At 41.6% G+C, this 22759-nt stretch overlaps 1 protein-coding gene across 2 annotated transcripts in view; it reads right to left on the minus strand.

Moving 5' to 3' along the window:
- The window catches only part of LOC120993295 (norrin cystine knot growth factor NDP), a 198323-nt gene that overhangs the window by 107140 nt on the left and 68424 nt on the right, over positions 1–22759 (minus strand). The window contains exons 2-3 of one of the 2 annotated variants that reach the window (XM_040421834.1): positions 9042–9131; positions 43–387 (exon numbers count right to left, since the gene is read on the minus strand). In XM_040421834.1, coding sequence (XP_040277768.1) covers positions 43–216 — 174 coding nt within the window. In that variant the 5' untranslated portion in view covers positions 217–387; positions 9042–9131. The remainder of the gene's footprint in view (positions 1–42; positions 388–9041; positions 9132–22759) is intronic. The other variant, XM_040421835.1, reaches the window with a different exon arrangement.

The raw sequence follows: 22759 nt of genomic DNA on the forward strand, positions 1-22759 counted from the left end.
GCATATTGCAAGATAAAAGAAAAGAAAAGACGATCACTTTACCTTTGCAGTGCATTTGTGCTGTGGATGATTAATAGAATCTACATAATGGTGCCTCATACATCGGGCTGGATCTGATTCTGTGATGAAAGCATTACTTTTTTTAATGTCAGCCTTAGTTAATATTGCCATCAGTGACAGTGCAGTAATCCATGAGACTAGAACATAGTTTCCCATTGTTCGTAAACTTTTTTGGACACAGCAAAGTGAGGATCTTAAAAATGTAGGATCCAAAAGTACAAGCAGTGTGCTGTATGAAGAATGATGTCAACTCCTTTCATTAGCTTCCCTGTAGCCATTGGTCTTGGTTCTTTGTTTGTGTAAAGTAGTAAGCCATTGCTGCATCTGCTGTAAGGTTGAATAAAGAAATCCATTAGAACAAGCAGAAAATATATTCTATCTACAATGTCTTGTAGTCACCCCCCCCCCCCCCTTTGTTTTTCCTTTTTGGTTAAGTCATCCTGCCAAGAACAAAAGGAGTGGGCCCATTCCCTTTCTCCCACAAAATATGTCATTCGGGGAAAGTCGGGACACTTTCAGCTGGTCCCACCAAAAATGGCAGCTTCAGAGCACATTAATCTAATATGTATGGCCAGCTTTACTTAATTCAGAAAATATACTACTGCATATGTAAACCACAGGGAACATTACCTTTGAACCTATAGGACAGTGGTTTTTAACTTGTGGCTCAGAATCCTCACAAATCTTCAGAATGAGGGAAAGAGAAGAGACAGTTACTGCACTGCATTCAGACAGTAAGGGACCACTCATTTATGGCATTAAAAACTTTACTGCTGTGAAAAAGGTTAATTTCCTCCAGCACCCACCATACTTTGACATGGATTGGCCATCTGAAACTAAGGTCTACACCCCTCAAATCAGGAACTGCAGAAAGAGTTAATGAGAATAGAATTGCACGCCAATGGTTACTTGGAATGACCACAAAGTGTATTTAGAGTGGGACTGATGGAGTACTATTACCATCATTGCCGCTGCCGATACACAGCCATTGGGAAAAGTAAGCTTTGTAATATACCTCAGGACTGTGCCAATTGCTGCGATTTCTTCTGCAACTCTCATCATCCTCAGTAAAGAAACTGCCTTTTGCGATCACTAAACTGGGCCTGGTCTTTGTCTCCACCATCCATTGGCCTTCACTCTACCTGACTCCTGCTGTGTACCCTGCAAAACAACCGCAATCAAGGGCACCCCAACTATCGGGCAGGAACCCCAGAAAGTCAGAGAAGAAACGGTGCGCCCTTCATTCACTGCATGGTCTCAGGGAGAGCCAGATTGCCAACGTGAAATGTGAGTACTACTACCACTATCATACCCATTAACACTCCCATCCTCCTCACAGCACATTACACCTGCAGGCCACAGCATATGCACATGGATTTATGCAAACCCCATTTAGATAAATAGTACAGTTCCAGACATTTCTGCAACAAGTCTTTTAGATGGGCATATATAAATACCCTTAACCCCTTCCTGACATATGACATACTATTACGTCAAAATGGGAAGTGACTTCCCACAATTTTACATAATAGTATGTCATGCTAATCGGGTGAACACCATAGCAGTGCATGCCCTACCAGTGCGGAGACTGACAGCCAGGTCCCTGCTGTATCCGCTGGCATTGCTGTAATCGGCAATGACGGGGGATTAACCCCTTGTATGTCGCGGTCAAAACTGACCACAGCATACAGGGCGGTTTGTGGCAGTCTGCGGCTCCATTTACTTCCCCATCAGGTCCCCGTGCTGCGGTGACGGAGACCCACTGGCTGAGAGGGCAGCCCAATGCCTTGCACAGGCATCGGGGCTTGCCTTCTATGGAAGCCTAGAAGACCCAGCCTTTTAGGCTAATGCTGACAGGCAATGCATTACAATACAAGATGTATTGTAATGCGTTGTAGAAGGGATCAGATCCCCAAAGACTGAAGTCCCACAGTGGGACAAAAATAAAAAGTAAAAAAAGTGTTTTTCATAATAAAAAAATAAAGTTTCTAGTAAAAAAACAAACACATAAAGTTGCAAAATAGTACCAATCAAACCATCACCTCATCCCGCAAAAAATGAGCCTGTACATAAGACAATCGCCCAAAAAATATAGGTTTCAGAAAATGGAGACACAAAAACATGATTTATTTTTCAAGAATGCTTTTATTGTGTAAAAATGAAATAAATAAAAAAGTAGACATATTAGGTAACACCACATGTGTAACAACCTGCCCTATAAAAATATTACATGATATACCCCCTAAGGTGAATGCTGTAAAATTTTAATAGAAACTCTGCCAAAACAGCCAATTTTTTTGGTCACATTGCCCCATAAAGTGCAATATTGAATGATCAAAAAATCATATGTACCCAAAAATTGTACCAATATAAATGTCAACTCTTCCTGCAAAAAATAAAATAAAATAGATGGTCAGCAGAAAAATAAAATAAAAGTGGCTTTCAGAAAATGGAGACACAAAAACATGATTTTTCTTTCAAAAATGCTTTATTATGTAAAACTGAAACAAAAAAAATAGAAATATTTGATATTGTCGTATCTATAACAACTTGCTCTATAAAAAAAGCACATCAGTTACCTTGCCTCACATAAAAGCATAATATAGAGCAATTAAACAAAATTTACTGTAGGGGTGCATCAAGGGATCTTCAAATGTGACATGGTGTCTAAAAACCAGTCTACCAAAATCTGCCCTCCAAAAACCATATGGCATTTTCCTTCTGTGCCCTGCCGTGTGCCCATACAGCAGTTTACAACCACATGTGGGGTGTTTCTGTGAACTGCTGAATCAAGGTAATAGATTTTGAGTTTTGTTTGGCTGTTAACCCTTGCTGTGTTACAGAAAAGAATAGATTAAAATTGAAAATCTGGCAAAAAAGTGACATTTTGAAACTCCATCTTCCACCTCCACCTTTAATTCTTTGGAACACCTAAAGGGTTATCAAAGTTTGTAAAAATCAATTTTGACTAACTTGAGGGGTTTAGCTTCAAAAATGAGGCCATTTATGGGTGGTTTCTATTATGAAAGTGACTTCCTAAATGAACTGGTTCTTAAAAAGTGGGTTTTGGAAATTCTTAAAAATGTTATGAATTGCTTCCAAAATTCTATACCTTCTAGTGTCCTAAAAAAATATATACATTTGAAAAATGATGCAAACATAAAGTAGACCGATGGGAAATGTAAAGCTATAGCTGTAATAACTATTTTATGAGGTATCACTGTCTGTTTCAAAAGCAGAGAAATTAACATTTTGAAAGTTGCAAACTTTTCCACATTTTCGGTAAATTTTTCATTATTTTTATAAATAAAGGTGAAATATATCGACTCAAATTTACCACTGTTATGAAGTACAATGTGTCATGAGAGAGCAATCTCAGAATGACTTGGATAAGTAAAAACATTCCAAAGTTATTACCACACAAAGTAACAGATGTCAGATTTGCAAAAGATGGCCTGGGCAGGAAGGTGAAAAATGGCTCTGTCTTGAAGGGGTTAAAGAAATTAAAGGTTATTCATTGTGGAATAAACTCATTCTATAGGAGCTTTCATTGTTTCATTGTAGAGGATGAAATTCTGCCCTGGTCACGTGATGAACACATAAGGTCTATGACGGATTACAAGACACGGTCTGGTAACACAACCAGGACATACCCCCACTAATCAAGAAACCCTAATGATGTGTTGTCACTACTTGGGATGGGAATACAGTTACACTCTTGAATATACCATTTAATTAAAAGTAGGAGGAATTTACATGGGGTAGATCTTTTGCTGAAAAGGAAGTCTTTGCCACTGAAACTATCAATATATCTTAATACAAATTCTTAAAAAATGCTGTTTATTTGTGCTTACAAGACTGAAAAACTGACCAAACTCACACACTTTCTGCTTAATATCAAATCCCCTGTACAGCACATTAATATATTTTTTTTGTAATTTGCCCCATATGCTTCTCAAAAGCCATAAACTGCTTTTTATTAAATCTTGGCAAACATATGAGTTTGGAATCTGAGAGAAGTATATGGGTGTACATGAATGAAACACCACCACAAAACTCAAAAACTTGTCCAGCATAAAAACAAGATTGTACATGATCCCTGCCCGTTGGCACTTCCTCAGTATTGATGTGTTAAGAAGCCATTTTACAATTAGAAACAGATGAATATTAGGTCTTTGTTTTGCCAAGACTTTAAAGCAATGAGTTGAGATGTAAAAAGTATGAATGCTGCTAACCCCTTGAAGACCACTAGCTGATTCTAAGCAGAATGTCTACATTGGTCAGTAATTAAAGTGGCCGATCCTGGCCTTGGTGACTGTTGAGCTCACTCGAGGGAGAAGACAGATTTTTTTTTTGTGTTGCTTCCTTTATTACACACCACTCACTAATGTTTCCCTCTTGTATTCATTCAGCTAATATCCAGAGTAACCGTCATGTGCAGCACAGACGACAGCTAGACAGGCTGATAATGACTCAATGTGGTCATGGTAGGTTGCCACAGGTATATGGAGCCATGCTGACTGCAGCGAATGCCACAGCTACTGGAGGGTGCAAAGGTGAAAGATCCACAGAGTGAACATGATGATCAAGGCAGTCCCACAGATGCTCAATTGGGTTCAATTAGGAGGGCCAGGGTAATACTTGGAAGTCTTGGTCATGTTCTTCCCACCAATATCAGACATTTCTAGCCTAGTGACATGTTGCGTTGTCTTGCTGGAAGATCTCATTCGTCCCAGGGAAGAAAATCAGAATATATGGGTGTACGTAATCTGCAAAGATGGATTCATAACCAAATCGGTTGAGAGTACCTTCCACATAGATGAGTGGGCCCAGAGAATGCCATGAAAACATCACCCACTTCAAGTAGAGGTGTCTGACGTGCATGAAGGATGAACAAACAGCAAAAATAGAAGAAGGAAGCTTCAGCACTGTAGGGATATGATTAAGGGTGTTTTTCATCTGATACACGTGAGTTCAAGTTATTTTATATTGCACCTTTGTAGATATGCTGTAATAAATAAAAAAAATGCTTTTATGAGATTGCCCTGCAGTGTTGAAGCTTCCTTCTTACTTTCTCCTGACAATAATGCTTCTACCACAAGATTGTGTTCTTCCAGCAATGGTTGCAGGGTGTTTGTTTTCTGATGTTCCTCGCCTGACATGCCAATGTCCATCTGTTCGATGAAACAGAAAACGTGACTCAGAGAAGGCAACCAGTGGAGGTACAGTGGAGTTCCAATTCTGATACTGCAGTGAAAATTGAAGCACTTTCTGCCAATCCTTCTGCTTTGGAGTCCCACATTTTTGTATAATCTGCTATATTGTACATACACAACTGAACTGGGTTCTCCTCTTTTTTGAAGGGAGGGATCCCCACTACTACAGCTGTATGCCGTAGAGCGTAAACCTCTCTTGAACCTCAGTCCCAAATTTGTTAAAATATGTGTCTACCCTGATAAACAATACTACAATAAAAAAAAATTACACTTTTGATGTCATGGGTAATAAGCAATGGGTTTGGATAATATCAAATAAAGGGTAATTCCGTTCATAAGAAGTTATCACCTAACCACAGGATAGAGGATGAATGCAAGATTAGTGACCGAACTGATCATGAGAACGAGGCCCTATGCTATGAAATGAATGGAACGATCAAGCATCTGCAGTGCAGCTACAGTCATTCCCTATGGCAATGCTGGAAATATCCAAGTGCTGTACTGGGTTATCCCCAGGAGTCTAACAGGCAGGGGCGTTGCAAAGCTAAAACATTCAGGGCCTGGGCCCCAGATGTTTTTTTATCCCAGGCCCTGAATGTACTGCCTGCCAGGCAGATACAACTGTATTGCTGTCCTCAGGAGGGCAATACAATTGAATCTAATGCACTGCAGGATCTGAAGGACCTGTGATAACATCACAGGCCATGTGATCAATGCAGAAGGCAGGGGTTGAGAAGGACCTGCGATGATGTCACCATCATGTGATCAGTGCAGGAGAGGATGGCAGTGAGGAGGAAAAGTCCTGGAGATTGGAGAAGAAACTGTAGTGAAGTCTGTTACATGAGGAGAGGTAAGTGAAGGAAGAGGCAGAGCAATTCTGGGAGTTGTGGTTATTTAACTGGGACTGTATGTTAGGGTTGAAGGGAGGGGTGTTATCGTGGGACTAAATGTTCAGGAGTGATATTATTTACATGAGGCTTCCTGTGGGAGGGGGTGATGTTATTTAAATGGGACTGAATGTTGAGGGGGTGATGTTTACATGGGACTGCATGTTGGAGGCGGCTGGGGAGTGGGTGATATTATTTACATGAGACTGTATGTTGAAGGTGGCTGGGGAGGGGGTGATGTTATTTACAATGGACTGTATATTGGAGGGGCTGAAGGGAGGGAAATGATGTTATTTACATGGGACTGTATATTGGAGGTGGCTGTAGACAGAGAGGGATTGTATTTACATGGGACTGTATATTGAGAGGGCTGGAGAGATGATGTGATGTTATTTACATGGGACTCTATGGCGGAGGGAGGGAAATAGTGTTATTTACATGGGACTGTATGGTGGAGGGGCTGAGGAATTATAATTTGTGAGGACACTAAGAGGAGGAATATAACTACAGGGGGCACTGCAGGGGAGAGCATTATAACAGGAGAGGGCAATATAAATACTGGGGGCACTGTGTGGGCATTTTACATCCAGGGGACATTAGGCGTTCTTATTACTACTGGGGGCTCTATATGAGGGTCTTATAGATCCACATTATTTCTACTAAGAGCACTATGGGGGGCCTTATTACTACTGAGGGGTCTGTAGAGAGCTTTATTACCATTGGGGAAACAATAGCGGGCCTTATTTCTACTGGGGGCTCTGTGAGGGCATTATTAATAAAGTAGGGCTCTTCTACTAATGGAGGCACTCTTGGGAAGCATTATCACTGTTGGGGGCACAGTAGGGGCAGTATTACTAATGAGGGCACTCTAGAAGGGAATTACTATTGGTGGTACTTGAAGGAGCACTATTACTAAGGGGGGGGCTATCTGTACGGCACTCAGTTTTCTTCAGGATAGCATTTGGGGGTATTGGGGAGCACAGCGAGCAGTAGGATAACACTGTGGGGACTCTAGGTTGGGGGATGATGATAGAAATGTGAGGAACCTAAGATATCTGTGTGTCACACTCTGCAGAGACGAGGCGCGGCTGAAAGAAGTTGTCAGGACCGAGTGGAAAATACGATCACAGTGAAGATCTACATTAGAGGAGACGTCACCTAGGAGGCCCTGGATGTGAGAACTACATGCTGCTGTATAGAGAGTACAGTAAAATGCAGTGTTCGCGGGGAGAGTCGACATAGGCTAATTTCACACTAATATCCAGAGTAACCGTCATGTGCAGCACAGACGACAGCTAGACAGGCTGATAATGACTCAATGTGGTCATGGTAGGTTGCCACAGGTATATGGAGCCATGCTGACTGCAGCGAATGCCACAGCTACTGGAGGGTGCAAAGGTGAAAGATCCACAGAGTGAACATGATGATCAAGGCAGTCCCACAGATGCTCAATTGGGTTCAATTAGGAGGGCCAGGGTAATACTTGGAAGTCTTGGTCATGTTCTTCCCACCAATATCAGACATTTCTAGCCTAGTGACATGTTGCGTTGTCTTGCTGGAAGATCTCATTCGTCCCAGGGAAGAAAATCAGAATATATGGGTGTACGTAATCTGCAAAGATGGATTCATAACCAAATCGGTTGAGAGTACCTTCCACATAGATGAGTGGGCCCAGAGAATGCCATGAAAACATCACCCACTTCAAGTAGAGGTGTCTGACGTGCATGAAGGATGAACAAACAGCAAAAATAGAAGAAGGAAGCTTCAGCACTGTAGGGATATGATTAAGGGTGTTTTTCATCTGATACACGTGAGTTCAAGTTATTTTATATTGCACCTTTGTAGATATGCTGTAATAAATAAAAAAAATGCTTTTATGAGATTGCCCTGCAGTGTTGAAGCTTCCTTCTTACTTTCTCCTGACAATAATGCTTCTACCACAAGATTGTGTTCTTCCAGCAATGGTTGCAGGGTGTTTGTTTTCTGATGTTCCTCGCCTGACATGCCAATGTCCATCTGTTCGATGAAACAGAAAACGTGACTCAGAGAAGGCAACCAGTGGAGGTACAGTGGAGTTCCAATTCTGATACTGGTTGCAGGGTGTTACTAATGAGGGCACTCTAGAAGGGAATTACTATTGGTGGTACTTGAAGGAGCACTATTACTAAGGGGGGGGCTATCTGTACGGCACTCAGTTTTCTTCAGGATAGCATTTGGGGGTATTGGGGAGCACAGCGAGCAGTAGGATAACACTGTGGGGACTCTAGGTTGGGGGATGATGATAGAAATGTGAGGAACCTAAGATATCTGTGTGTCACACTCTGCAGAGACGAGGCGCGGCTGAAAGAAGTTGTCAGGACCGAGTGGAAAATACGATCACAGTGAAGATCTACATTAGAGGAGACGTCACCTAGGAGGCCCTGGATGTGAGAACTACATGCTGCTGTATAGAGAGTACAGTAAAATGCAGTGTTCGCGGGGAGAGTCGACATAGGCTAATTTCACACTAGCGGTAGCCCTCTTCAGCAGGATGTTTCAGCGGGGTAACAGCCTGCCAGATCCATGCTACTGCTAGTGCCGCCGGCTGGATGACTTTTATAACCAGAACACCACTTTAAGTGTTTATTAAGAAATCTATCTGTACTGTTGTCTACATCAACTTATTTTAGTTATCGCCTTGGTTTTCTTCAACATTTATATAAGCCATTGCCTGATAGCCTTAGGGAGGTTATGATATTATGGAAAATAAATGAATGTTAAACACAAGGTTCATATGCATGTTTTCAGCTTTAAAGGGGCTGTACAAATGAGCATTTTTTTTTAAACTCAGGGTGGCATAAGAAAACAAATAACTTACTATAATACAAATAATACCTACCTCCTCCAATCCCTTGTCAATCCTGTTCTGATGTTTCCCAGATCCCACTGGTCTCTGCTTTCTGATCCGTCTTGACACACGTGAAATGCCCTAGGTGAAACAAATTTGATTTCAGCTATGGGGCTATATAGTGTTTATAGTGATATTGTGTATATATTTGTCTCTAGAGAAAAATGTCTAGGTAATCAATTCATGGGAATACAGCAGCCTCAGCACTGTTTTAAGCCATCAGTCTCTGCTGTATGAGTGTGACCACAGGAGTGTACTAAAATTGTCCAATCATGTTAGGTGAACTTCATCCAAACCTGTGGATTTTTAATGTGCATGGTAGTGTCCTGACCTCTCCTGAAGGCAGATGTCACAGGAGAAGAAGAACCGGGAACACTGTTTTTCAATATACCCAATTAGTTGTTTTCACAGGAAATAAACCACTCCCCAGTGAGAACACATGTACACTTAGCATTTAAGGAGGGGTAGGGAGCAATTGATGTTGGCACAACAAGCAGTTGGATCTCTTGTTCCTCTTAAAGTGGTTACCCAGGAATTACTATTGTTGACCCATCCTCTGGATAGGTCATCAATATCAGATCGCTGGGCCCTGACTCCCAAGACCCCCATTGATCAGCTGTTAGAAGAGGTCGGTCGTTCCGTGAGCACCGGCAGCCTCTTCCTAGGCCATGTGAAATCACAGTACGTCAGTCACATGGTCTAGATGTTGCTCAGCCCCATTAAAGTCAATACCAAGTACAGCCGCTATACAAGGTATGGCACCGTGCTTGGAAGCTGCTGGGAGTTCAGAGCACTCACCAAAGCTCTGGTGAGCATAACGACTCCCTGAAACAGTTGATTGGCATGGGTACTGGGGCTCAGACCCCACCAATGTGATAATGATGACCTATTCTGAGTATAGGTCATCATTATCTTTACCCAGATAAACCCCTTTACTTACTAACAGGAGTCTACTATCTTTATCTGCTCCATAAGTGGGCTTCAACTCAGCCAACAGCTATCCAATTTATATAGACACCTTTACAATGTGAAATGTGAACTAGCAAGCTTGTAGAGACAAATAAACAAGTTTGATTTATCTGTAACATGGTAGTCAACGATAACTCACACTTGCTGACCTTTCACTTTTGGTATCTAGGAAATAGGTGATTGCGGCATGTGAAGCGCACCTAAAAGTTTTTTCGGGCACCTCATGCCTTTCTGCCAACCATGCTAACTTTATCATAGCCCACTTTATCATATCCCATTTCCTTTTTAACTTAAAGTGAGAGTACAGATACTGAAGAGAGAAATATATCCACTATTTTATGTTGAATGACAAGATTGAACAGTTGAACCACCATCTTATGCATACCGCCATTTTGTGATCTCTTTTCAACACGTGTTATGTACATGGACTATCTGCTGCGGAGGCGGCAGTGTTATATATGAAGAAAAGTTGAAGTTAATAAAGAAGTTATTTCAAGCATTTGGTGTGCTCTTTAAACCTACAGTTTCCATAGAACGGCGCTAGAGGAATTACAGAGTAATAGACAGTCTGGTTAGACTAACATGCCTGAGATATCAAAATTCTTCTAATGCCACAGTGCAAAGGTACTTCATAGTGCTGCGCCTGCCACAGTGGAACTATTACCCTCATAGGGCGAAGTGATAGTGCTCCTCAACTTGCACAGTAAAGAGCGCATTAGAGCAGCAGAGTGCCAGCATATACTGCCGCGCAGCAACTGTTCCCTCAGTGAGCAAGCAAAGACACCTCAGCGGAGCTACCATAGAGACCAAAGAACGTGTGCATTAGTCAAACTGCAGCCGACTCTTAAAGTGGCAGAACGGCAAAGGCAAAATAGTCAGAGAAAGAGTGCCAACCCTCCTGCGATCCCTAGAGACAGAAAAAGACGCATGGTGGGAGGCAAAAGTCCAGAGCTAGAGTGCCCGCACCGCTATCCACGGAGAGACCACGTACTGCAGCCAGCTAGTTTCCTGCCACTAGGCCCAAAGCCTTCAGCGGTGTATCCAAGCCAGCGCATTGCAAGTCTGCACAGAGCATCACAAGTCATCACAAAGCATCGCAAGTGTGCACAGAGCATCGCAAGTCCACACAGAGCATCGCAAGTCAGCACAGAGCATTGCATGTCAGCGCAAGCATCGCAATACATCAAGAAAAGACACGTCTCCTTTAAAACTGACATTTGTTCCTGCTCTTCAGAATAAGGTTAGAGCTTTCCTTTTATTACTTATCATTGCACATAGGTTTTGGCATAAAGAAACATTTTTTATGTTCAGAAATAAGAGACTTTAAAGTAAAACAAAGGACAGTTTGTAGTACACGCACCCTAAAGTATTTAAAGTGAAAGTCATTTATTGCCTGCATTTATTAATATTGCATTTAAAGTTAAAGGTCCTTTAATATTCGTATTGATTGTTATACCATTTAAAGTAAAAATGTCTGAGCCTAGTATAACCATGCCACTGTTAGAGGATACAAAGATAGATAGGGTAGAAGGTGAAGAGCAAGAGAACCTGTCTGAGTTAGAAGAGTCTAATGCAGCACTAGTCTTGCCTCAAACAAATCTAGCCCAAGCAGATCAACTAAGACGTTCACCACGTGCCAGAAAACCGATCTCAAAGATGCTGGAAAATTTGGAGCAAGAAGCAGCATTAAAAGAGAAGAAGTTCACCCAGATGTATGATAGGTGAAAATCATACATTAAAGACATTCATAGAAAGCTAAAACAAGAAAGTATAAAAAGGAACTTGAGTGACATGGTAGAGACGGTAGAAGAATCTGAATCAGAGCTTATGGCAGCATATGTCAACCTGCGGTAATCTACGACACCTTCCCAGGATATTGTAAGGAACATGGACACATGTACTGCGGTCACTAAAGATTTAGTAAAGCTCATGAGAGAACTTTCATCTGCAGCAAACTATGATTAAGGTAAAGCAAGAAAGAGAATGAACTAGCTTTTTATGAGAGACTATGTTAGGTCCTTAGGGGGAACCACAATCTCAAGTGTGACTTCCTAAGCTAGTAGAAGTGCCACCCACATATCAGAGTCCTCAAGTACTTCAGCTAAAACAAAGGAATTGGTTGAACAACTTGCTGTCAAGAGAGTCTTGCTGCTGAGCGAATCTATTAGCAGATTGGAAATGTTTTCTGGTTCGATTTGCACCAATCTTGTAAAATGGCGCCCAGCGCATAAGCAATCAATAATGTTCTGTCACCACCAGGTGGGAGGTAATTGCAGTCAGTTGCAGCCAAGTAACAACCGCAGTTTGTGGTGGCAACGATAAAAGTAGATATAGTTACACCTGACGTTGTATCAGACCGATCGGACAGGTGAGTAAAAATGAAAAAATGTGTAAAAAATTAACAAAACAAGATAGGAGCTTAGCAGAAAAAAACGGTGTTTTAGAGGACTAGAGGGGGTTATATACAGTACTGTATATCCAGGGCAATTGGAGCAACTTTGGTTCAGAATTAATAGATTCGAACTTTTTGATAAATTTGTTGAATCCGAAACAAACCAAATCTTGGAAGATTTGCTTAACTCTACTGCTCAGGTGGTGGAGCCTTGACTGCTGTAGAAAGGGTGCGGGATATTCATCAGGCTGTGCCGCTACATTAGTGCCACTGTTTTCACTTTATGGTGACGTTTCATGTGTTGCCACAGGGTCGTGGTGCCAACGTTGGCACCCTGGCCGTGCTTCACCTTCCCCCAGATCCTACATATGGCCATACTGATGTCCTCAAGCGACTTTATGAAAAATTCCCACACCAGTGAGTATGGCATTTTACCCCCACAACTCTGTGCTAAATGCCTGCCGATGCCTCTATGAAGTCGTGCACCACTTGTAGTTTTCGGACAGGTAGGCTCCTGAGTAGCAGACGGTCTACCTCAGGCACGTTTCACTCCAGATCTCACATTGCTGCCACCCTGCTGGCTCACGGCCATGCTTGCACCCTTTTGACTCAGCTACACACTGTCACCCTCACCCCCTGATGATGATGAAGCCTCCTTTTCACCCAGCTCTCACCTACAATCCACTACATCATCATCCTCTACTGTCTGCTCATCTCTTATGTCACCCTCATCAGTCTCATGGCCGCCTCCCTGACAACTCGCAACACCTGCTTCCATGCGACTGTCATCATTGCTACTTACAAGCCTACAGAAGGAAGCAGCGGACCTCTCCTCAAAATCTGGACTGGCCTGTAGCTTGTCCTTGCTAAAAAGCGGAGCAGAGCTGGCAGCATATATTACTTGCCTGGCAGAAGGAGCAGCAAAGGAAAGAGGCAGGTTAAGAATAGGTGAGGGCACAGAGCTTGTTCCTGGGCCATGGCTACTAAGCATGGTGTCAAAGGAACTCCCCGGCTGTTGGTGTTTAATGACAGTTGAGATGATGTTGAAGACCGAGTCAACCATTCAAGGATGGCAGGATTGGTCGTCAAAAAAGGCGTAACAATTGCTTATCTAGTAAACAAGGTGGACTCCCTAATAACAGTAGTATTAGAAAGCTTATTCACCCCAGTTTGAGAATCAAGGCATAATAGAATTGCTTATCTATTAAACAAGGTATGCACTGCAATAACAGTAAAATTAGAAAGCTTATTCATGCCAATTTGACAATTAAGACGTAATAGAATTATTTATCTATGAAACAAGGTGGACACCCCAATAACAGTGAAATTAGACAGCTTATTCAACCTAATTCAAGAATCAAGGCCTAATAGAATTGCTTATCTATGAAACAAAGTGGACACCCCAATAACAGTACAACTAGACAGCTGATACACTCCAACTTGAGAATCAATTGAATCACTTCTCTATTAAGCAAGGTAGACACCACAATAACAGTAGAAATAGAAAGCCTCTTCACCTGAATTTGAGACTCAAGGAGTAATAGAATTGCTTATCTATTTAACAAGGTGGACAGCCAAAAAACAGTAAAATTAGACAGCGTATTCACCTCAGTGTAAGAATCAAGGAGTAATAGAATTGCTTATGTATTAAAATAGGTTGACAGCCCAATAACAGTAAAATTAGAAAGCTTATTCACCCCAATTTAGGAATCAAGGGGTAATAGAATTGCTTATCTATTGAACAAGTTGGACACCCCAATAACAGTAAAATTAGACAGCTTATTAACCATAATTACCTAATAGAATTGCTTATCTATTAAACATGGAGGAAACTGTTTCATTAGATAGTTTTGTGCCCTACACAGGGATTTATGCAAACTACGCTGTCTCCTATGGATCCCTTCTGCTTCAGATTACAGTCCCTGCACGAATCCTGAAGTCTCCCTATGCTCACTCTACAGTGTGTAAAAAGTCTCCCTACACTGCCCATGCACTGTCCCTGCTCTCTCCCTATCCAATATTCCACAATTAAAAGCTAGCTAATGCTATTATCACCTCTGTCCTAGCACTTGTCATGTCTCTCCCTATGCTCAGCTCACAGTGAAATAGAATGAGGCTTTTAAAGGACTGTGACATCACAGTGGCTGGCTAGCTGCTGATTGGCTATCTGCACAACATTATGGGTGATCTCATATTCCCAAGTTTCTTACTTTCACTTTGTAACACATGTAGCCGCCATTTTAGGAAAAAAACAATTCATTACCACAAAGTGCAAGGAAATTTGGATTTGTTGAGAATCTAATTTTTACTAAACTTCTGATCAAATTCTACTTCGGATGCTTCAATTTGCTCAACACTAATTATTTCCCAACATTCAGGGCCTGTAGTAATTTTAACCCAGTGTATCAATTTTGTCTGGAGTGTTTAGAAAGAGTTTCCAAACCACCGGCATCAATTTTGTATTCATTTCTCTGGATTCCTGTTTCACTATAGGCAGAATTCATATTACAAATATGTATTTACTTTATCAATGACATCAGTGTCTAGAGGAACTTTGTCTCCTTTGCAGTATTTTGTTATCAAAGGGATTGACGTGATTAGAGTTCCCCGGAATAAATTGATTGTGAAACTCGAGTCGAGCCATTACTCTGGCCACTGTTTGCGTGGATTTTATTTTATTGATGTTCCCCTTTTAACCGATTTGTTTGAGAGTATAATAAATTGCTTTTTGGAAATTATTATCTGCTGTGCTTCACTATTTTCTGGGTCCCTTTCCAAACTTTTTTATCTAGGGAACGTGGATACAAAACCAAAGGTGCTAAATTAACCACAGCAGTGGATAACAATATCTCTATATGAACAGGAGCCTAATGAAACAATGTGGGTGTGCAGCATCACCCTTCATCTCTTAAAGGGGTTGTCTGGGTTCAGAGCTTAACCCGGCCATAACCCCTTCTTCATTCATTCAGCATGAATGAGTGCTGCATCGAAGCATTTCATGCTATGATGCTCCTCTTTGCCCTGCACTGCATAGCGCAGGGCAATGTCTTTTTCTTTACCTCCGGTGACATACCATGCTTTTCATGGGTATGTTAGGCGGAGAAATCACTGCAGAAAATGCACCACAATGATACGCAACTGACAATACTAACCAATTCCTCAAGCCGATGTTAAAAGCTGAGAAGTTTGCCAATATCTTCCAGTCAGGAACATATCGGAGCCCCTCATGCACCACGTCACGGTGTCTCAGCACGCATGGGGTCCTACCACTAAAACGACCGTGGTGTGTGAACAGGGTCTGAACAATGCTAGAAATTAACTCACAGCCAGACTCTCACATGCCTCCATAGTGATATCACCAATGCATTGTGAGGTAAAATAAAGCTGTGAGCCGCACCCACAACAGACCATGTGACACAGAAGCTACCAGGTGCAAAAGAATGTCACCAACAAAATGAAGTGGCACATTCCATACACATAAAGACAAAAACTCACTGAAAAAAGTGCCCTAAACGGGTGGAAATGCTTCAAACCCAGACACTGTAGCGCGTCTATAACCGGGTGAGCAATTCCTCCGCATACGGTCTGCAGACAACAGCAATCCCCAGCAAAAAATGCTTACAATGGAGGATGCCGGTGCGGACCGCATGCACCACAAGGACATCTTACACAAAATGATACATTGTGCAGATGAAAAAATATATATACACACAAATCACTGCAGAAAATGCAAAGTTCTCAGCTTGAGGAATTAGCTAGTATTGTCAGTTGTGTATCATTTTGGTGCATTTTCTGCAGTGATTTGTGTGTGTATATATATTTTTTCATCTGCACAATGTATAATTTTGTGTAAGATGTTCTTGTGGTGCATGCGGTCCGCACCGGCATCCTCCATTGTACGCATTTTTTGCTGGGGATTGCTGTTGTCTGCGGACCGCATGCGGAGGAATTTCTCCCCCCTGTTATAGACGAGGTACAGTGTCTGGGTTTGAAGCATTTCCACCCTTTTAGGCCACTTTTTTCAGTGAGTTTTTGCCTTTATGTATATGGAATGTGCCACTTCATTTTGTTGGTAACATTCTTTTGCACCTGGTAGCTTCTGTGTCACATGGTCTGTTGTGGGTGTGGCTTCTGTGTCACATGGTCTGTTGTGGGTGCGGCTCACAGCTTTATCCTACCTCACAGTGCATTGGTGATATCACTATGGAGGCATGTGAGAGCCTGGCTGTGAGTTAATTTCTAGCATTGTTCAGACCCTGTTCACACACTACAGGTGTTTTAGTGGTAGGACCCCATGCGTGCTGAGACACCGTGACGTGGTGCATGAGGGGCTCCGATATGTTCCTGACTGGAAGATATTGGCAAAGTTCTCAGCTTTTAACATCGGCTTGAGGAATTAGCTAGTATTGTCAGTTGCGTATCATTTTGGTGCATTTTCTGCAGTGATTTGTGTGTATATATATTTTTTCATCTGCACAATGTATCATTTTGTGTAAGATGTCCTTGTGATGCATGCGGTCCGCACCGGCATCCTCCATTGTATGCATTTTTTGCTGGGGATTGCTGTTGTCTGCGGACCGCATGCGGAGGAATAGCTCACCCGGTTATAGACGCGCTACAGTGTCTGGGTTTGAAGCATTTCCACCCATTTAGGCCACTTTTTTCAGTGAGTTTATGTTAGGTGGAGGCTTCCACCGGCACTAATGAGTGTTCTTTATTAAAAAGAACTTGGTACTCCAATAAGATTTCCCTTTGGTTTTTCTTTAATAGGCAATACAAAAAGCACATGATGTTTCATGTGGGCCAAATGGTTCTTATCTGCCGACACATTCTATGTTTCTATGTCCAACCATCTGAGACGTTTGTCAAACACAACTGCACAATAGAGGGTTGGCTGGACCAAATAAATTAAAACAAATGGAATCCTCTTAACTATATGTATATATTGTGACACAGTGAGAGGTTTGGTCTGGGAAAACAGGTATTTTCCTCCCAGCAGGTGGGTTTTGTCCTTAAATAGGCAGCTGGGCTCAGAAGCCATGTCTCTGTGTTGGGATCTGGGAGCCTTGTGTCTGGATGAAGGCTTGCTACCTGATTGTTGTGAAAACAGGTTGGTGCTGCTATCAGCAAGGACTATTTGAGGCAGAATTACTGCATGGTGTTAATTACCACCAACACCGCAAGGTGACCTTTTGTTTTATTATGACTGCTTGTTTTGTCACTTGCCTAAAGTGTGAATAAAACACTGAACTGTTTGATCCAAAGAACTTGTTGTTGCCTCTATACTGCGTCCACTAATACTGTCTACCAGAGCGAGTCCCTACAATTGGTGGAGGATGCGTTCAAGAGCAGTGAGGCTGGTGTGAATGCCGATATTTTTGGTTTCTGCATTTTTAAGGCATGGTTGTATGTCGTACATTAAACCAGCTGTATTACAACCAGTGCCCCATGACAAAATGGAGGCTGTTGTGAAGGCCCTCATTAAGGCTAATCTGCAGCAGCGAGAGACAAACCTGCAGCAACGCAAGGCTAATAAGCAGCAGACTAACCAGTTGCTGCTACAACACGTGATAATAATAATCCCACTTTTAAGTAAAAAAATTAGATTAGAATATTTTTTGATGAACATCTCTCATTAGGTACTATAGATAAAGCCACATATACCTTGTTTCTCAATGAGCATCCCATTATACCTGTTTTTTATATATTACCTAAAATCCACAAAAACCCGACCCAACCACCGGGAAGACCAATAGTAGCCTCCACCGAATCTCACTGTCGCCATTGTCTATATTTTTAGAGAAGATCTTGACCCCTTTAATTAAACGTACACACTCTTTCCTTTTAGACACGTCACATTTTTTATGTATCATCGCAGACCTACATGATTTACTATCTGATTGTTTACTAGTCACATTAGATGTCAATAGCTTATATACCTCCATTTCACATGAGAAGGGCATTCAAGCCACAACAATGCTCTACCTGTACATTGCCTCAATCTGCCCAACAATTTTGTATTCAGCTACTACATCTTGTATTACAAAATAATTTTTTATATGTTCAGGGACAATTTTTATGTCCAAAAGAAAGGTACCGCGATGGGGGCGAATGTGACACTGCCCTATGCTAACGCCTTCATGGCTAATTTTAATGTTCAATAGTTTTTATTGTGTTTTCAAACAGTTATCCAAATACAGTTTAACAAAGTAATGTCAATACATCTGTGCATAATGAAAACCACCTGGGGAGCATTCATGCTTGTAGATATATAATATCAGGTGGTGTTAATACATCCGCATTAGTGTATCATGAAACATAATATAAAAGCACTAGCTACTTTTATAAATGAACTTTAACGGAAACATAAGAAAAGAAATGGCAGAGAAATACCTTATACAGAGTCAAGGCATATGCATCAAGCTGGGATTTACACATGCATATTTAAGCACTAGTTCCTTCCCAGTCCCGTCACCTCCTTCCACTCGGTCATGGTAGGATGAATGCTATTGGATACAGACCGGCCCACGCGGCCCACTCCTCCTCATATTTTTTGAGTGTGAAATCTTTGTGAGCGATCATTCTTTCATATGATCTCATTGTTTCTACCACTCCCACTACTTCCTGGTAGGTAGGAATGGTGGTGCTTTTCCTATTTTTGGTAATAGCTAATTTGGTGGCCAAGAACATATGTATTGCAATTATCCTATGACTACGCAGTATCTGTGTGAGGTCAATTATTAACAGGGCCAGGGCCGGATCTGGGGCCAATCTGCATCTAACTACCCCCGCAATAGATTGGAAGACACAAGACCACAAATCAGACAATTTGGGACAATCCCATAAGATATGAAGGAGAGTCCCCTTTCCTCCACAGCCTCTCCAGCATACCTGAGTGGAGCCTGGAAAAACATAGCTAAGTCTCATTGGGGTGAAATACCACCTAAGTGTTGTCTTCATGTAGGATTCTAAATGTGAAGTACATTTCAAGTGTGATACTGCAAATCTGATGGCTGTGGAGTGTGGACCATTGAGCAGGGGAAAAAGTCCTCTTCAGTTCAGCTTCCCATGATAAGAAGGGAGCAGAGTTTATGAAGGAATCCTTACTTCCCAAGTATGAGTATATCGGTTTTATCCCTGTCATTATTGTATTTGTCAGGGACCATTGTCTGAGAAGCAACAGATTGACTTTACTTATGAGTGTAGGGTTTCTACATCAAAAAGTGCCTAATTCTTAGATATTTATAGAAGTCCTTATGTGGGATATTATATAATTGTTACAGTTCTGCGTATGACTTTAAGGAGGACTGAGACAAAAGGTCAGCTACTTTTTCAATCCCTCTCTCCTTCCAGGCCCCCAAAGGCAAGTCTGGAATGAGGTATTGCACTGATTCAATCGGGGTTAGCTGGGCCAATGGAGTTGAAATCCCTTTCCCGTTTTCATGATAGGATTTCCAAAGGATTAAAGAGGTGGAAATAAAGTAAGGGGGTATGGAGGCAGAAAAGCCTTTATGTAAGGAAGCCATAAATAATGCTTTCAGATTCTGTGATGGGGCTTGTGCCTGTTCAATATGTACCCAATGATTGGAAGTGTCTGATACCCACCAATCCCTCAACTGGTTAATTCTCGAGGCTAAGTAGTAATCAAAGATGTTTGGCAAACCATCATATCTCATGTCTACACATGATATTTTTGGCTTTTAAGGGTCTTCCTTTATAAATTGATTGATCATTCTATGTATAATGGTAAAAAAGGAAGTAGGAATCGATATAGGGAAGGTCCTAAACATATACAACAGCTCAGGGAGTGTATGTTGTTAAAATGCAGCAATGCGGCCAAGCCATGATAGTCCCTTTTTTGCCATATTGTCCAGATCCGTCTGCAGAGCCAAAAGGAGAGGGGGGAAGTTTGCAGCAAGTTATTCTTGGGGGTGAAAGTAACCCGAACCCCTAAATATTGCATCTCAGAGACCTGCCAGTCTAGTGGGAACTGCCTCTTTAGTTGCTCCAATATCTTATGCGGAATCAAAAAGGGAAGGACTTGGGATTTACCTTTATTGATTTTATAGTAGGAAAGTGCACCATATGAACGGATGATTCTCGACACAGATTTGAGGGATAAAGCAGGGTTTGCTAAGGTGAGAATTATATCATCAGCATAGAGTGAAAGGCTATGTTGCCTGTCTCCAATCTGCTCTCCCTCAATGTCAGTGGCCTGGCAGATTGCTTAGGCTAAGGGCTCCAATGATAAAATAAATATGAGGGGCGACAGGGGGTATCCCTGTCTCATGCCTTTCGACAGAGCAAATGGGTCAGATAAGACTCCATTAATCAAAACACGGGCCGATGGATTAGAATATAGAGCCTTAATTGCTGTTATCATTTGTACTGGGAAGCCCATTTTATGGAGTGCAAGGAAGACAAACGACCAATTCACCCGGTCGAATGCCTTCTCAGCGTCCAAGGTGACAAGCACTGCAGGCACCGCTGATCTGTTGATATAATCTAATAACAAAAAAGAAATTCCGCAGCACTTCCAAAGTGTAAAATGAAAAAAAGTACTTTATTTACCAGACAGCAACGTTTCGATCCTTCTCTCTGGGATCTTTCTCAAGCAGTGAACATATACTAGCAAAGCATGCTTTTTATACAGTTTAGTGTCATTAATCAATAAACATTTCTCAATTGATGTGTATTAATACAATAATGAAAAAGTAATGCAAAAACATAATACAAACATGTGAATACATAGATTGTGTCAATCATAGGTTCCATATACATAGAATATAAAATTACTATCAAAATTAACATATTATAGTGCAATACAAATAAAAAACGACATGATTCATGATTATATCCATCTGATCATTATTAGCCATAGTGAGTGGTGCAGGTGTACCTGTTAAAAGCATTCACAATCCAAGAAGGTCCTTCGGTGGAGATGGGACATAGACCACATGGAGTTCGGCGTATCAATAATGCAACTGCGCATGTCAAAGGACCTTAGACATCCAGCTCATCATGTGATCTATGTTATGGTCACATGATCGCCGAAATCATAATATTAAAGTTCACGCCCTCTCTTAGGACAGCGTCATGCGTTCCAGGGTGGAGCGCACAGTATCATAATGTTGAAGTTCACGCCCTCTCTTAGGACAGCGTCATGCGTTCCAAGGTGGAACGCACAGTATCCACTTGTATAGAGGAATCGAAGCGCCACACATGACAAGTGACGCGCACGGATCCCCATGGAGACCAGCAGATGCCGTTTGGTATCGAACCCTCACGGCACATACTCAGCGGCACGGACACAGCCACAGTATATAACGGACAGAGCATATGGGAGCACATCAGGATGCGAAAATCAGTTCAGGGAGAATTAAGATTTACCCTAATATCTGCACATCAATAGTAGTAAAAGCGTATAATAATGCCTTAAGAAGTCAATGTATCATATATGGCCAACTGGCCAACTGGCCGAGTGTATAGTATAGGCCCCTAGTCTTACGAGGAGTCATAACTGTGAATCCTGTGTGTATGACACAAGTCCACAGTATTGAGTTGCCACAATTGTCAGTGAACACCCATTCCTGGGGGTCAACATGGCAAATTGATAGCTACATCGTCTAGATTACGGGGAATAAAATTCAATCCTAACAAACCAAAGACTCCCAGTTTTCAACACATCCAAATATGTACCACCCAACCTGCTGAGTCCGTTAGTCCATGACGGTCACCAAGCCGAAAGCACAGACCGCAAATGGCGCGACCACCACGGCAAGCAACTGATTACCCAACAAGTGATATAATGTATAAATTTATTTTTTATTTTCTAATTTTTTTTTAAAAAAATAATAAAAAAATTTCAAAGCATAAAGTTGTAATCATAGACAATTGTTATTGTGGTATTCCATGTTCAATCAATGGTCTGCTCGTCCAATTTGATTATATTTTTTCATATCCACCTTTCATATTACGGACCAAACTTGGATTGTAAACTGCAGAGACAAAAATATATACAATATGATTACAAAATATAACACCCACAGTATTTAAACAGGGGGTACTAGTATATATAACCCCCCAGGAACAAAAAAGTCAACAACATCCACAATGCCATCAGGATAAGATCCACGGTCTAAAGTCTACATTCAGGCCTGCCGGTCTTAACGTATTGAGTCTAGAGATCCAAAGAATCTCACGTTGTTTCAGAAGGAGTTGTCGATTGCCACCTCCTCTAGGGGTTGGTATATGATCTATCAACATACATTTCAAGTCTCGTTCATGGTGATCAGAATCCACAAAATGTTTGGAGACAGGAAGATCCATTCGTTTTTTGCGGATCGTA

Source organism: Bufo bufo, chromosome 3 (genome assembly GCF_905171765.1).
Source record: "Bufo bufo chromosome 3, aBufBuf1.1, whole genome shotgun sequence".
Taxonomy (NCBI): domain Eukaryota; kingdom Metazoa; phylum Chordata; class Amphibia; order Anura; family Bufonidae; genus Bufo; species Bufo bufo.